General features: G+C 41.2%; 1 protein-coding gene across 3 annotated transcripts in view; it reads right to left on the reverse strand.

Moving 5' to 3' along the window:
• The window catches only part of rabep1 (rabaptin, RAB GTPase binding effector protein 1), a 139841-nt gene that overhangs the window by 113685 nt on the left and 8719 nt on the right, over positions 1 to 17437 (reverse strand). For all 3 annotated transcript variants that reach the window (XM_059972917.1, XM_059972916.1, XM_059972915.1), the window contains exons 2-3: positions 2703 to 2834; positions 741 to 944 (exon numbers count right to left, since the gene is read on the reverse strand). In XM_059972917.1, the coding sequence (XP_059828900.1) occupies positions 741 to 944; positions 2703 to 2834 (336 nt within the window). The remainder of the gene's footprint in view (positions 1 to 740; positions 945 to 2702; positions 2835 to 17437) is intronic.

Genomic DNA, 17437 nt, shown 5'->3' on the forward strand with positions numbered 1-17437 from the left:
CTGACTCGTCGTTCTTGCTGATGAGACCCGCTACGGTCGTGTCATCGGCGAACTTGATGATGTGGTTCGAGCTGTGTGTTGCAGCACAGTCATGGGTCAGCAGAGTGAACAGCAGCGAACTGAGCATGCAACCCTGGGGAGCCCCCATGCTCAGTGTGATGGTGTTGAAGATGCTGCTCCCAATCCAGACTGAGGTCCGCCTATTCACATTTTCATGTTTTGTTTTGTTGTCATGTTTTGTTTCAACCTGTCTGTAGTTCTTGGTTTTAACTTTCCACACTTTAAGTAGTACACTATATTTGCTATCAATCTATAATTTATGGAAGTTTGGAGGATGATAAACCAGTGTTTTCATAGCTACCTCTTAAAATGTTGGGATGTAGGTCATCAAGCCACGGAATACTAGATTTTAGTCCCTTTAATTTTTCCACTACTTTTTTTCCCACTAATTCTAATTTCCTTCAGCTCCTCATTTTCCCTCCACAATTCCTGGGATGTATTAAGTGTCTTTTTCCATGTAGATGGACAAAGTACTGGTTTAATTTCTCCTATGAATAAAGAGTCCTTATTAACCTTTTCCAATCTTTACCTTTCTAGATGCCTACAGAAGGAACTTCTGAAAGGAACAAATCAAAGTTGGAGTTTTCCTTATAGTTGAAATAAGGTGGTGACCCCCACTAAATAATTTCAGGAGAAAAAAATAACTTCAAGAATAAACATATTATAACTTTGTTCATTACCTTTCATTATCGCTTGCATTGAAGCAACCTCCTCCTGCCATTGCTTTTTCACATCATCAATTGCTTCCTGTTTGGTCGTCTCAGAAACTGCAGCTACTGCTTTTATATTCTCCATGTCAGCATTTGCCTCCATGAGCTGGACCTGCAGTCGAGTTACATCACCTTCCGCCGACTGTAATGCAACATTCTGTCGCTTCAGCTCTTCTGGAAATAAAAACAGTAAAACAACTTCTAATTTTAAAAAAAACAAAGTTCCTGATTTCAACACAGTGCTCAATTCTGAAAGGATCCAGGATGTAATTTTACATTAATTTTGTTAGTAAACTGAATGCAACAAGATCAGCGTGATTTACACAGATAGTGATTTAAACATTGCGTAATGCTAATATAAAATTGACAATTAGAACTACTTAGAAATCCAGATAAGCGTATGATATCAAAGTTCACAATTCCAATGTGGTTAGCTGCTTAATTCTGATCAAAGTTTGATACTTGCAGAGCTTGTGGAAAATCAGTACTTACAGGGAATAAACTCATTCACTTACCTGGTTACTTTGTGCTTCAGTGATAGCACTGTTCTACCACAGTCTTACACTCAACATAGTAGTGGATGCAAGGCAGAACACCTTTAGAATATGACGTTAAACTGAGGACTTTTTGGTATCCCTCAGTGATAATTGTAAGAGAAGCAAGTAGATTTTCTATGATGACATATACCCAATGATCATTCCTCAACCAACATAGAAAACCTACAGCATAATAAAGGCCCTTCAGCCAACAAGGCTGTGCTGAACTTGTCCTTACCTTAGAAATTACTTAGGGTTACCCATAGCCCTCTATTTTTCTGAGCTCCATATACCTGTCCAAGAGTCTCTTAAAAAAGACCCCATCAAAGCCACCACTGTTGCCAGCAGCCCATTCCACACACTCACCACTCTCTGTATAAAAAAAAACTTACCCCAACATCTCTGTACCTACTTCCAAGCACCTTAAAACTGTGCCCTCTCGTGCAAGCCATTCCAGCCCTGGTAAAAGCCCTCTCTCTGATTATCCACACGATCAATGCCTCTCACCATCTTAATCAATCACCTCACCACACGATCAATTCACCTCTCATCCTCTGTCACTCCAAGGAGAAAAGGCCAAGTTCACTCAACCTGTTTTCATAAGGCATGCTCCCCAATCCAGGCAACATCCTTGCAAATCTCCTCTGTACCCTTTCTATGGTTCCCACATCCTTCCTGTAGTGATGTGATCAGAACTGAGTACAGTACTTCAAGTGGGGTGTGACCAGGGTCCTACACAGCTGCAACATTACCCCTTGGCTCCTAGACTCAATTCCACGGTTGATGAAGGCCAATGCACCAGATTTTCTTCACCAGAGTCAATCTATGCAGCAGCTTTGAGTGTCCTATGGACTCATTAGTCTTATAGAATATAATACTATATTCTGCATGAACATTTGACCTACCAAAATGAACCACCTCACACTTATCCAAGTTGAATTAGGATGGAGAATAAACTCTTACAATTAAATATTGTAATCTAAAAAACTATTTTAAGTAAAACTAACCTCTGAAAGATGTAATAGCAAGCTCCCATTGTGGAATTATTACTTATCACACATCAACCAGCCAGCAGTGCAATCAGTGTAGAAGGTGAGACCAATCAACCTAACTAATTCTTGCACACCAGAATTCAGCAGGCTTTCATATCATACTCAGGTGGAAAAGAAATTTACCTGCAAGCTATTCCTCTGCAAAAGCTATACAATTGACAACAATATAGATACTTAACCTTCCTAATTTTATTTTGCACCTCTGCTTTCTCCTAAATTCTCCTCAGCTAGAAGGTTTGATCTACACAGCTATCTATAGCACAGATAGAAAGTAGCTTGTTTCACTTCACTACCATTTAAATTTCTTTTCTGACAGCCCTGAATTCACAGCCAAATAAGAATACCTTCTTTAGCGAGATACAGCTCCTTGAATTTGGCTCTTTTCTGATTGAATTCTAATTCCAGCTGTTCTTTCCTGCGCATGTAATCAGCCTTTTCCTGCTCCAACTCCTTTAGTCGCTGCTGAAGCATGGCCACTGGAAGAGAGAAAAAAAATGTCAGATCAATGGGACATGAACTGCAGCTAAAACTAGAGACAAACATTATGTACTTCCTCCTCTTTCAAAGCCTGTTTTGCTGAAGAACTTAAAATAGGGCCTTGAATATACGGTCTCAAAAGCAGAAGGAAACAAACTTTCAATGCAATCTCAGGTCATGACAAATAGACAGGGTATATTCTACAGATCATTTTAAGAATTAATTAACAATACAGAGAAACTGTACTTGGCCGGTATACCACACTTTGGAACAAAGCAAATTAAACCATCCAAGCTACCCTTCAAAGTACATTTATTATCAAAGCACATAAATGACACCATATTCAATCCTGAGATACATTTTCTTGCAGGCATACTTAATAAAATCATAAAAGACCACAGCAACTCAGGCGTTCAACCAGTGTGCAAAGACAAAAAGAAATAATAATAATAAACATCAAAAATATGAGATGAAGAGTCCTTGAAAGTGAGTCCACAAGTTCAGGAAACATTTCAATGACAGGACATGTGAAATTGAGTGAAATGATCCTCTTTGGTTCAGGAACCTGATGGTTGAGGAGCAATAACTGTCCCTGGTGGTGAGACCTGAAGCTCCTGTATCTTCCTCCTGAAGGCAACAGCAAGATGAGAGCATGGTTTCGGTAGGGGTCTCTGATGATGGATGTTGCTTTCCTGAAACAACGCCTCATGTATACGTGTTCAGTGGTGGGGAGGGTTTTATCCATAATGGACCAAGCTGCATCCACTATGTAGGATTTTCCATTCAAGGGCATTGGCGTTTCCATACCTGGTTTTTCATTTATTAATTTTTTTTATAAAAGTTTCTACAATGCAACAAAAAAAAGTAAAAAAAAACAGGTTTATGCAGTGCAAAACAAACATATCAAATGCACAGTTCATAACAGCTAAGGAAAAACACCTACAGTAGAAACGTATAAAATTAGTTACCAACCCACCCTCCCACTACCCAACTCCAAGACACCCTTATGAAATATAGAAAAGTTAATCAGAACTTTCATCACCACTGAGCCGTATTTATAAAAAGGTATACTGCCTACTACCTGAGCTATAATGTTTACACATCAAAAAAACCTTAAATCTTAACCAAAAGAAGCTGGAAGTAAGGGATTTAAATGCAAAAGAAAAAAAGAGGGATGAACCCTTAATCTAAATGGGAATTATGAAAGTATTCAAGAAAAGGTCCCCATACCTTTTGGAATTTTTATCTCCAAATTCAGAAGTGAATAATGAATCTTTTCAAGCTCTAAGCAGGACATAATGTCTCTGAGACATTAAGCATGAGTGGGTGGAGCAGCATCTCTCCACCTAAGAAGGACAGCACTTCTGGCCAAAAGAGAGGCGAAAGATAATGTACGAAGTTTAGTCGAAGTCAGCTGCATGTCAACTTCTCCCAAGGTGCCAAAAAGAGCAATCAGAGGGTTAGGTTCCAAGTAACTGGGATAAAGTATCCCAAGTATATAGGATAAAGTTAAAAAGACATCTCTCCAGAATTTTTCCAAATTAGGACATGCCCAATACATATGAATAAGGGAAGCTTTACACTTGTTGCAACAGGGACTAATAACAGGATAGAACCACGATAATTTAATTTTAGACATATGAACCCTGTGTACAACCTTGAACTGTAAAAGCAGCGGCGAGCACATAGAGAAGTTGAATTAACCATAAATCTTAACCAAAGAATCCCAGACCTCGTCAGACAGAGGAAAATTTAACCATATAACCATATAACAACCACAGCACGGAAACAGGCCATCCCAGCCCTTCTAGTCTATGCCGAACGCTTACTCTCACCAAGTCCCACTGACCCGTACTCAGCACATAACCCTCCATTCCTTTCCTGTCCATATACCTATCCAATTTTACTTTAAATGACAATATCGAACCTGCCTCTACCACTTCTACTGGAAGCTCATTCCACACAGCTACCACTCTGAGTAAAGAAATTCCCCTCGTGTTACCCTTAAACTTTTGCCCCCTAACTCTCAACTCATGTCCTCTTGTTTGAATCTCCCCTACTCTCAATGGAAAAAACCTATCCACATCAACTCTATCTATCCCCCCTCATAATTCTAAATATCTCTATCAAGTCCCCCCTCAACCTTCTACGCTCCAAAGAATAAAGACCTAACTTGTTCAACTTTTCCCTGTAACTTAGGTGCTGAAACCCAGGTAACATTCTAGTAAATCTTCTCCGTACTCGCTCTATTTTGTTGACATCTTTCCTATAATTCGGTGACCAGAACTGTACACAATACTCCAAATTTGGCCTTTTACAATTTTCTATAGTGGGGCAAGTCTCAGATCAGAGGGCAAGCCACAGAGGGACATCTATTAGAACAGACATGAGTAATTATTTCTTTAGCTGGAATCTGTGAAATTTGTTGCTGCAGATGGTTGTGGTGACCAAGTCATTCTATACATTTAAAGCAGAGATTGATAGGCTCTTGATCGTCATGGTCTCAAAGGTTACAGGCAGCAGTCAGGAGAATGTTGAGAGGTTTAATAAATCAGCAATGATGGAATGGCAGAGTACACTCAATGGGCTGAATGGCCTAATTCTGCTCGTGTATGTGGTCTAACATCAGTTGTAGAGTCCTTGAAAGTGAGGCTGCAGGTTGTGGAACCACTTCAGTGCTGAGATGAATTAAGTTGACCATGCTGGTTCAACAGCCTGACTGTTGAAGGGTAATAACTGTTCCTGAACCTTGAGGTTGAGACCAAAGCCTCCTGAACCTCCTTGCCAACGGAAGCAGCAAAACCAGCACATGACTTGGATGGTGGAGGTACTTGGTGATGGATGCTGCTTTCCTGTGGCAACACTCCTAGATGTGTTCAATGGTGGGGAGGGATTTTCCTGTGATAGACTGGGCTGAATTGACTATTTTTTGGGAGGCTTTTCCATTCTTGGGTAATGGTGCTTCCATATCAGGCTTTGATGCAACCACTCAGTGTATTCTCCACCTTTAAGACATGCTAAATCTGCGCAGACTTCTAAGAAAATAGGGACGGTGTTCTGCCTTCTTTGTAATGGCACTATGTTGCTGGTTCTATCTCCCAAACCCTGATGAGGACTGGGTCATGCAGCTCTGGGTTCTTCCTCGTCAATATCAATTCCTTGGCTTTGATTACATTAAGGAAGAGATGGTTGTGTGGCAGCATTCAACCAGATTTTCAATCTCCCTCCTGCATGCTGATTCGTCACCACATTTGATTCAGCCAACAACAGTTGGTGTCATCAGCAAACTTAAATATGGCTTTGGAGCTGTACTTGACTCAGTCATCAGTTTAAAGTGAGTACAGCAGGAGGTTAAGCACAAAACCTCATACCGTGTACATATAAGAGCATCATACTCTCTACTTGTCACTGCTACCTGAGCTGCAAGACAAAATAGAATATTTGGAGTGGAAGAGGATTATGCCATGTTTGTTATGAATGTGCAGGAGGAGACATGCTCATTCAGTTTCCAGACTTCAGGCAGTCCCTCAAGGTTAAAGATGACTTGTTTCCACTTTTGTTTCTTCTGTAACTAAGAAGCAACAGAAAGCATGTAGGAGTCATAGACTCCATCACAGAGCAGCTAGTAACTGACAGATGTGCACAGGGGCAGCTTATGAGTCGGTGGCCTGCTTCCACTATTTATGAAGGGCTTCCATGTAGCTCCAATGCATGGACTTGGTTCTTGGTCGATCCCAAATGTTATTTCTCTGCTTTAAGCAGGAGTAAGTGGAGATTTGCAAGCCAGAAAAGCATTGAGAATACCTTGAAGATTTTTCTCCATCTGCTCAGTAATGTCTTTCCATGACAGAGCTCAGAACACAGTGCTGGTGTTTGGTGTCTGACACACACCATAGGATCAGTGCTGGGATCTTTGCCATTTGTGATAGATTGATGACTTGGATGTGACTGTAGCAGGTATGATTAGCAAATATGCAGATGAAACAAAAACTGGTGGTGCTAAGGAAGACTGCAGCAAGATATAGATCAATTACAAGTTTAGTGGAGCACTGGCAAATGGAATTTAATCCCTTCAAGCCTGAAGAGATGCATTTTGACAAGTCTAGTGCTAGGACATATCCAGTAAATGGTAGGGTACTGAGGAATGTTGGTGAATAGAACTTATCATCCACACTGAAGGAAGAAGTCAGAGGTCCATGAGCTAGTTCTCATTAGGGGATCTGAGGTGAAGTTCAGTAACTTTAAGCTCCATGATGTTAACCTATCAGAGGATCTGTCCTGGGATCAGAACGCAAGTAGCATCACATTGTCAAGTTTATTGTCATATATAACATATATACGTAACCAAACAATGCATATAAATGAGACGTTTCTTCAAACCAGGGTGTAAAGCAGATAATACACATAACACAATAACTTATCAAGGTAGGATAAAATCTACAGATGAATCACACATAAGTAACAAACTAAAGTGCATTAATACTAAATATCACACTAGAACAGATTAACCAGTGACACTTCAAATATGATGTGGCAGGGAGTTCAGAAGCCTAATGGGCTGGGGGAAGAAAACATTTCTCATCCTGACCATTATTGTCTTTATGCATCGCAGTCTCCTGCCTGATGGTAGAAAGTCAAAGATCATCTTGGATGGATGGGTGGGATCCTTAATATTCTTAATAATACTAAGGGCCATACGTATGTAGCACTCCTGATAAATGTCCCTGATGGATGGTAGGGAGACCCCTATGATCCTCTCAGCTAGTCTGATGTTCAACTGCTCCCATATCAAATGGAGGAACAACTTATCAGAACATTCTCAATGGTGTTCCTGTAAAATGCAGTTAAAATTGGGAGGGGGGGGGAGGAAAGAGAAGGGAGACTTACTTGCCTTAATCTTCTTATGAAGTGGAAGCAGAGCGGTGCAGTGCCTCCTTGTTCAGGGAGGTGACCAGATGAGGTAATCCATGATGTGAACTCCTGGGACTTGGAGCACTTAACTCTCTCTGCAGAGAAGCCACGTATTTACAGAGAAGGATGGTTTGTCTACACCTTCCTTGGTCTTCTCCACATTCAACTTTGGTTGTTCTTCTCACATGAAACCACCAGTCACTCCACTTCCTCTCTACACTCAATGTCTTTATCATTTTTGATAAGGCCTACCACTGTTCTGTCATCCGCAAACTTGATAACCCAGTTTGAGCTGGATCCTGTGACACAGTCATCCATCAGCAGTCTGAACACAAAGCCTCAGAGAGTTCCAATATTCATCATAATGGGACAAGAAACATTTCTGCCTACACTGACTGTCGCCTTACTGTTAAGAAGTCCAGTATTCAATTGTAGAAGGAAGTGTTGAGACCCAGCGAGGAGTCTCCCTGCCAGTTTCTGAAAGAAGGCATGACAGCACCTCTACTTTTAGAAGTCTCCCTGCCAGTTTCTGAAAGAAGGCATGACAGCACCTCTACTTTTAGAAGCTTGCCTAGATTTTGCATGTCACCAAATACATGGACAAGTGGAGGGTATCCTAACTAATTGCATCACAACTTGGTATAGAGAAACCAATGCCCAGAAATGAAAGAGTCTGCAAAAGGTGGCGGCTTCAGCCCAGTCCATCACAAGAGCGAAAGAGGTGGTGATGGTATTATTTAGAAGTATATAAATTGTATGTATAGAAGTATATGATGGGGTCAATAGAAGTATAGATTATGAGTGCCATGGATAAGGTAGTAATCAGAATGTTTTCCCCATAGCAAGGGTATCAAAAACAAGGGTATGGTATCAAGGTAAGAGGAAAGAGTTCTGAAGGGAATCTGAGGGGTGATATTGGCACACACCATCATACAGAGTGACAGTGGGAAACACGGCTGTGCAGCTAGTACAGGCGATGCCTCAGTGCCTGGAGACCCAAGTTCAGTCGATCTCGGCATCCTGTCTATGTGGAGTTTTCATGGTCTCCCCATGACTACGTGGCTTTTCTCTGTCTGCTCCAACTTTCTCAACAGTTGGCCTTACTGTGTAGGTGATTGGTGGAATCTAAGAAAATTCATAATGGAGGGGAGAGAATGGGAAAAAAACTAAAGTAGGATCAGAGTACCAGGGTGGTTGATAGTAAGTAGAGCCTCAATGGGCTGAAAGGCCCCTAATGCTGTGCTGTATCTCTCTACGGCAATATATCTGGAGCACAATGCCAGAGGTGGTGATGGAATTGGATACAAATACAAGGTTTAGAAGCTGTTTAGACGTATATATCTGAGAGTTTGCAGAGACATCACTGGCAGCATCGAGTGCCTCAAGGCGAATAGCTGCAAAGCAATCTAAATCTCAGAAACACATGGTTCCCTGCTGCCATAAGCTTTATGTAGTTGTGCAAAAACATTGTCTTCTGTATTCCCCATTGTCAATGGGAAATTTCATCAGCAGCTGGAGAGGATATGACACACAATCAATGATTTCCAGGGTCCTTTGCTAAAGTCATTTATAAAACAAAAATAGGACCAATCACACTACAGAACGTTCCCTCCAATTTGTAAGAACCAGTGTGCAGAAAAATCCTGTGCTGTGCTTTTTTACCCAATGCCAACGTGTACATAATCTTATATATAGAGGTATTCATTTTAACAGCTAGCAAAACACTGTCAATAAGAACTTTGGTCTCCTCTGGGTTTGATCATTTTCACTCTCATTCATCTGCACTCTCACAAAACATACGCAGCAGGCCTGTAGCAGGTAATGAAGGATTTTCTCACCAGAGCTTTTGTGCACTGTCCGTACGTTATTTGCTCGCTATATGACACTTTAAAAAGTCAAGTTTCCAAATATCATATACTTCTTTCCATTTGCAAATTTTGAATCGCAACAATACGTGCAAGTAACACCAGATTCTGTATTGTGCATAAATATTTCTCGTAGCTACACGTTCCTGACCTCATGAGCCTTCAGTACAGCAGTTTCTGCTGTTTCATTAGCCATTCCGCTTTAAATGAACTAGCAGCATTTTTGTGCTTCACGCCCTTTGCTTCTTTGGAATTTGACATAATGAATCAGTAATTTCTTCGATAAAAAATTATAAATAAGCCAGTTGTAAAATCTGCAGACAAATCATCCCAAGCACCGTCTGCATGAGAAACCGGAAAAGGAAACGTGATTGTGTACGATTGTAAAATATACTTAATGTGCCAATAAGTTAGAGGATGACAACTTTTGTGTGCAGTTTAAATTCATCTGTGTGCTAGTAGCAAAAGATATGTCAGCACTGACACACACATCTTAGAGGGAACATTGACACTACACAATTCTGAGGGGATCAACAGGTTAATAAAACATGTTCAATGACGTACTGTGTAATGTTGCATTTTGGAATGAAGAACATACACATTCAAAATATGTAGAATGGAAGACTTATGGGCCTATATTTAAAACTTCATCTGTTGGAACAACATTACGTTCTAAATTCAACCATTAGAATTCTGTGTTTTGCAAAGAACAAGATACAATTAAACCAAACGCAAAACTTGTGAAAAAATATGAAATAGAAACACAGAATGCTGGAAAAGCAATTTAAATGACGGCATTTGTAAAGTTAGACAGACTGTGACATTTCAGACGCAAACTGATAATAAGAGAAGGGTTATGCTACACCTCTATAAAACATTGATTAGCCAACAGAAAGAATGTGACAACCAGTTTTGCACAATTTAATTAAAGTGATATCAAGGACATGAAAGGACATACACAGAAGAGATTATTTGAAAAGGCATTTGAGATCAGAATCTTAGGTTATAAAGGTCAGTTTAGTAACAATAAGACACTGAACACTATCAGTATCACTACAAGACTACCTCCAGTTCAAAAATAATGCACTGAAATAACAAATGCTGACTGTCAATTCTGGATAAACTTTAGCTAAAACTTCATTGTTCAATGTTGCACAAACTTAATAGTCCCCTGAATGAAGATTGTTTTTTTTTATTTTTAAGTTCTTCCTATCTTGAGCTTCATTCTAATCAACCAACTAGAAAACATTTGAAAATAGTGATAATTACTCCCATCTGATACTGGACATACTTGCTATCATAATTCAAAAGCAAATGGTTTTTATTATAGTATGTAATCATAAACTCCAAATAATATTTACAAAGAACATGCCCTTCAGCCCACAATGCTGAGCTAACAAAATGGCTCTATGAAATAGTTGGGAAGTTAAAACATACACATTAATCTTTCATTTAATTATTTAAGTCTTAACTACTTATAGGAGAGGACTATATTATCATGATTAAAATCAAGTAAGACATTCAAAATTAAACACTCTACTTGAAATGGTGGCTTTTAAACTCTTCTGATCTCTTACATTTTCTTCACTAAACTGAACATTACATTGAGAAGCTTTAGTTTGGAATGGACAACAGTACTTGATGCCCCAGTTCTACTGAATAAGTAGTCAATTCTGAAGCATACAATTCTATTCATAGGAAAGCTTCAATCTATGCATTTAAGGAACTGAATTTTGTTGTATCTATGGTAGCTGAAAAAAATTTAAATAAATGAAAATAATTTTGTTGAAAGCTGTATCAAGAGACCAGAGCCTAAAGTCTCTGCTAATATTCAAGCATAATAGGAGTGCCTTACTGTCAGAATCATTCATATAAATTATTTTGATGTGACAAATTGTTCAGTGTCTTTTGCTCTTGGGCAATGTTTACCTTTCACTACCATTAAAGTTGAACATCTGATTACTTATCACATTAATTAGACCCTATAATGGAAAAATTCTGCAGTGGCTTCTTAGTAAACCCCCTAAAGAGCTCACAATCTATGAAGCACTGAATTTGAGACAAGACAAATTACAGTTTTGCAACAGGCTTGATTGCAACTGTGAAAATAGATTAAACAGTTGTGATATGGCCAACTGAGACAAGAACTTTCCAAAAAGGTGCATGATTAAAAAACAGCCGGGATTACCACAGATGCTAAAGGAGATTCTACCGGTTTTAAATACAAGGGTTCACATACTTTTCCTAGCCCAGACTGTGAATGATTAAACAATGTGTTCAATAAAGTCGTGAAAAGAACATTTTTCTTTGTGTTACTAGTTCAGGTAGATTGTGTTTGTCGACCTAAACTATTATGATGGCCTAGATGAAGATCAAACCATACTTTGAGTAATTAATGCAGAAAACCAAATAATTGCAAAGGGTTCACAGACTTATTTTCTAACCAAGCTTTTCAAACATATACAGTAACTTACCAAATTTATAGTACAGGTGTCCCCCACTTTTCGAATGTTCGCTTTATGCCAACTTGCTGTTACAAAAGACCTATATTAGTTACCCGTTTTCGCTAGCAGAAGGTGTTTTCACTGTTATGAAAAAAGGCAATGTGTGCCGAGCAGCCAACTGCATTCTAGCCGGCATTGTTTAAACATGTGCCTGTGAGCATCTGTTGCTTTATGTCGATTTATTTTGTGCATCCGTTAGCAACATGAGTTCTAAGCTATCGGAAAAGCCTAAAACAGCACGCAGCGTAAAACTAGACATAATTAAGCGTTTCGATCATGGTGAACAAAGTAAGGACATAGTGAGCTTGGCTAAGGGTTTGTGGAAGTTGACGAAGATGATGTAGAAGAGGTTTTGGCATCCCATGACCAAGAACGGAGAGATGAAGACCTGATGAAGAGGAAAGGATAACAATTGAAGCCGAACGCAGTAGCGAAGACATCCAGGAACTGAATGGGAAGCAATTGTGTGAGATTTTTGCTGCAATTGACAACGCTGTAATGATTGCAGAAAAGTATGACTTTAATTTTGAAAGAGTACGTAGGTTTAGGGCATATTTGCAGGATGGTTTGAGTGCTTACAAAGAACTGTATGATAGAAAGATGTGCAAGGCTAAGCAGTCAAGCATACTCTTGTTTTCCAAGCCTTCCGCATCAGACACAGCAGAAGACGCAAACTCGACCTTCGACATCGAGGCAGGCAGACATAGAAGAAGGTGACCTACCTGCCCTGATGGAAACAGACGACGATGAGATGAGACTCCAGTCTCCTCTACCTCCCACCAGCCCAACCTCCAACGACTCAGCCTAACACACCATCATCAGTGGGCTCGCTCTCTTCTCGATTCCGGTAAGTTAAACTACACTGTACATACATTATTTCTACTTTATATAGGCTGTGTATTTTTAAGTGTTATTTGGTAGTTTCATAGCTTAAAGGTTACTGGAAAAAGTATTTCTGCCGGGAGCGCTTCGCGCCGTGTGTTTCTGCCGGGAGCGCTTCGCGCCGTGTGTTTCTGCCGGGAGCGCTTCGCGCCGTGTGTTTCTGCCGGGAGCGCTTCGCGCCGTGTGTTTCTGCCGGGAGCGCTTCGCGCCGTGTGTTTCTGCCGGGAGCGCTTCGCGCCGTGTGTTTCTGCCGGGAGCGCTTCGCGCCGTGTGTTTCTGCCGGGAGCGCTTCGCGCCGTGTGTTTCTGCCGGGAGCGCTTCGCGCCGTGTGTTTCTGCCGGGAGCGCTTCGCGCCGTGTGTTTCTGCCGGGAGCGCTTCGCGCCGTGTGTTTCTGCCGGGAGCGCTTCGCGCCGTGTGTTTCTGCCGGGAGCGCTTCGCGCCGTGTGTTTCTGCCGGGAGCGCTTCGCGCCGTGTGTTTCTGCCGGGAGCGCTTCGCGCCGTGTGTTTCTGCCGGGAGCGCTTCGCGCCGTGTGTTTCTGCCGGGAGCGCTTCGCGCCGTGTGTTTCTGCCGGGAGCGCTGCCGAGAGCACTTGCGTGAGATTTTCGATGCGGTGGACAGTGCTGCAATAATTGCAGAAAAGTATTCCTACATTATATAGGCTGTGTATTTATCAGATCATTCCTGCTTTTACTATACGTTACTGATATTTTAGGTCCCATGTGTTATTTGGCATGATTTGGTAGGTTATTTTTTGGGTCTGCGAACACTCACAAATTTTTCCCATATAAATAAATGACAATTGCTTCTTCACTTTACGACATTCCGGCTTACGAACCATTTCATAGGAACACTCTACCTTTGAATAACGGGGGGAACCTGTACAGCTAAATATAATAAATGAACAGATTCACCATGATATGTCTTGATTGAAATATGGGCAAAGAACAACAAAATTTTAAATACAGACTACTTCTGTAAAATAATGACACACATATGGAACAGTTGTAAAATGTATAATACACAATGCTAGAGGAACTCAGCAGGCCAGGCTAGATCTACGGAAAAGAGTACAGTCCCCGTTTTGGGCCAAGACCCTTCATCAAGACTGGAAAAAATAGATGAGTCAGAGTTAGAAGTTGATGGGGGCGGAAGGAAAGGTTGAAACTCAAGTTGATTGGTGAAACCGCGGAGGAGGAGGGGTGAAGTTAAGAGCTGGGAAGTCGATTGGTGAAAGAGATGTAGGGGCTGGAGAAAGGGGAATCAGAAGGCCAAGGAAGAAAGAAAGGGGGGAGCAGCAGAGGGAGGTGATGGGCAAGTAAGGAAATAAGGTAAGAGAGGAAACGGAAATGGGGAATGTTGGGGGGGGGGGGCAGAAGGCTTTACCAGAAATTCCTCCAACCCGAGTATGGCCTCACCATGACAGTAGAGGCAGTGGACCGACATCTCTGAATGGGAATGGGAATTGGAATTAAAATGGGTGGCCACTGGAAGATCCCACTTTTTTTGGTAGGTGCTCAGCGAAGCAGTTTCCCAATCTACGCCAGGTCTCACTGATAGACAGGAGGCCATGTCGACAGCACTGGATACAGACTCACAGGCAAAGTGTCACTTCACCTGGCAGGACTGTTAGGTCCTGAATAGTAGTGAGGGAGGTGGTGTAGGGGCAGGTGTAGCTCTTGTTCAGCTTGCAAGGATAAGTGCCATGAGGGAGATCTGTGGGAAGGGACAAATGAACAAGGGAGTCACATAGGGAGCAATCCCTATGGAATGCAGAAAGAAGGGTGTAGGGAAAGATGTGCTTGGTAGTGGTATCCCATTGGGGATGGCAGTAGTTCCAGAGAATGACGTGCTTGACGCAGAGGCTGAAGTGGAAGAGAAACACTCTCCCTGGTGGAGTGGCAAGAGGATGGGGTGAGGGCAGAGAAGTGTGAAATGGAAGTAATGTGGTTGAGGCAGCATTGATGGTGGAGAAAAAGAAGCCCCTTTCTTTGGAGGAGGAGGACACCTCCTTCTCTGGAATGAAAAGCCTTATCCTGAGAGCAGATGTGGTGGAGTCAACAGGAATTGAGAGAAGGGGATGGCATCTTTACAAGTAACAAGGTGAGAAGAGGTATAGTCCAAGTAACTATGAGAGTCAGTGGGTTTATAATAGACATCAGTAAGTAAGCTGTCAATAAAAGTACAGCTTTTCTCCAACACAAGGTTGCACAATGATACACAAACAATTCACTGGCCATTTATCTTGAGTACAAAAAAATGAAATAACAACTATGCTTGGTATAGTCAGGTCCAGAAGTGTCTGTAGAGAAAGAGTTAACTCCAGAAAGTTAATGGCATGATGAAGGGTCTGAGCCTGAAACACTATTTCTCTTTATAGATGTTGCCTGACCTGCTGAGTTCCTCCAGCTCTGGATTTCCAGCATCTGCACAGTTTCTCATGTTTATAATATCAGAAGCTCTTGCACCTTTGTATATAAAAAAATCCACTCAAGAAATTTGAGTTTACTGTTAAATCCTAAGGCTGTAACGTGCTTAGATGTTGCTCTTCAAGTTTATGCTGAGTTTCAATGGAGAACTAAAGTGAGCAAAGCATTATGATACTGCAGAAAGTGAAAGTGTAAAGCATAATGGAAATTCCAGCAACACCCAAAATGCTGGAAGGACTCAGCAAGCCAGACAACATCTATGGACTGAAGGGCCTTGGCCCAAAATGTTGACTGTACCCTGTTCCATAGATGCTGCCTGGCCTGCTGAGTTCCTCCTGCATTTTGGGTGTGTTGGAAGTCTGAGCAAATCTGCACATTTTCTCTCGACTGTGAAATGAAATTCCAGCAACTGCTTTCACAATGGCTGAAGCCCAATCTGGGTGAATAGCTAAATATCTTTGGTGTTTTTAGGCAAAGTTAAATGAATGCATAGTTGAAGTGTGATGAAGTTAGACTGCATTAATCTGATCTGGAACAACGCGCATTTTAACTTGATCTCTGCTTTTGAGAAAGTATTACATACAGGAATGTGTTCTGTTAGATAAAACCACAAGATACAGGAGCAGAATTACACCATTGAGTCTTCTCCGCCATTTCATCATGGCTGATCTAATTTTCCTCTTAGCCCTAATCTCCTGCCTTCTCCCCGTATCCCTTCGTGCCCTGACCAATCAAGAATCTTTCGACCTCCTCCTTAAATATACATACAGGTTTGGCCTCCACAGCTGCTTATGGCAAAGAATTCCACAGATTAACCACTTTTTGGCTAAAGAAATTCCTCACCAACATTCACATCCACTTTCACAAGGCCTTTCACCATGTGATAGGAGTCACATACTGCCATAGGAACCCATACTTTCAAACATTTTTTCATGCTTATTCTCAGTAATTTTTATGTAATTCAGCAAAGAGTCATGGAATAAAATCCACCGTAAAAAAAATCACAGCATAGAAAATACTGTTACTGGAGTTCTATGGGGTACTCAGTAGCTCAATCAGTAGAAAATTGGAAAAGAACCTAAAGGGAAAAGGAATGGCTTACTCAATATCAGGGGAGGCTGTAGAGAAAGGTGAGAGTCACATCAAAGTAATGATTTGTGTAGTGATAAGGTACACATTTTAACATCGAGTGCAGCACAGTGGTGCAACTGCCTCACACCCTTGGTAATCTGGATTCAATCCTGACCACCAGTGCAGTGGGAAGTTTGCACACTCTCCTTGTGACCATGCAGGACTTTTTCCTCCCATGTTCCAAATACTTGAGGTTTGGCAAATTAATTGGCCACTGTAAGTTGCTGCTACTGTCTTGTTGGGTTGCAGAATCTGGGTGGGTTGGGGGAGGGGGTGAAGGGCAATATCGGGAGAATAACAGTACTGTTAGAATTAAGCATTTAATGATGGCAAACAAATGTGGTATGTAGTTAGAAAATCAAATCTAACAGTGGTCTTTATTGCAAGGAGTTTGGAAATAGACATTGTTATTATTATAAAGCAGAAGTGCTTTGAATCAGTGGATCATATACAGGGATTCATTTTCGGATCTAAACTAATATGTTACACCCACCACCAATTTCATCTAGATCTGCATGGATGACAGTCAGTTACCGAGTCTTCAAAATGCAGTAGCCAAGAATAACAGATATTCAGTTAACTAAGGGTCAGATCTGTGGCACTCAAGACTGGTGTTCCTCAACTCTACAAGTCCAGGTATGACCTCTGGAAAGCCATGATGAGAATGAAAATGTAGCTCCATATGAAATTACAGACAATCAGATGTACAACTGATGCAGCACGGCTTGCATACCATTATTTCCTACAGGATAAATGGCAGCAATGCTTCACTTCCCAATGATCTCAACAGCTATTGTACACACTTCGAAAGGCAGAACCTACGGAAAACCCAACAGTATCTGGTGGACCCTGTGATCTTTGTCTGGGAAACTGGCAGCATA

The sequence above is a fragment of the Hypanus sabinus genome, chromosome 6, assembly GCF_030144855.1.
Source record: "Hypanus sabinus isolate sHypSab1 chromosome 6, sHypSab1.hap1, whole genome shotgun sequence".
Lineage (NCBI taxonomy): Eukaryota > Metazoa > Chordata > Chondrichthyes > Myliobatiformes > Dasyatidae > Hypanus > Hypanus sabinus.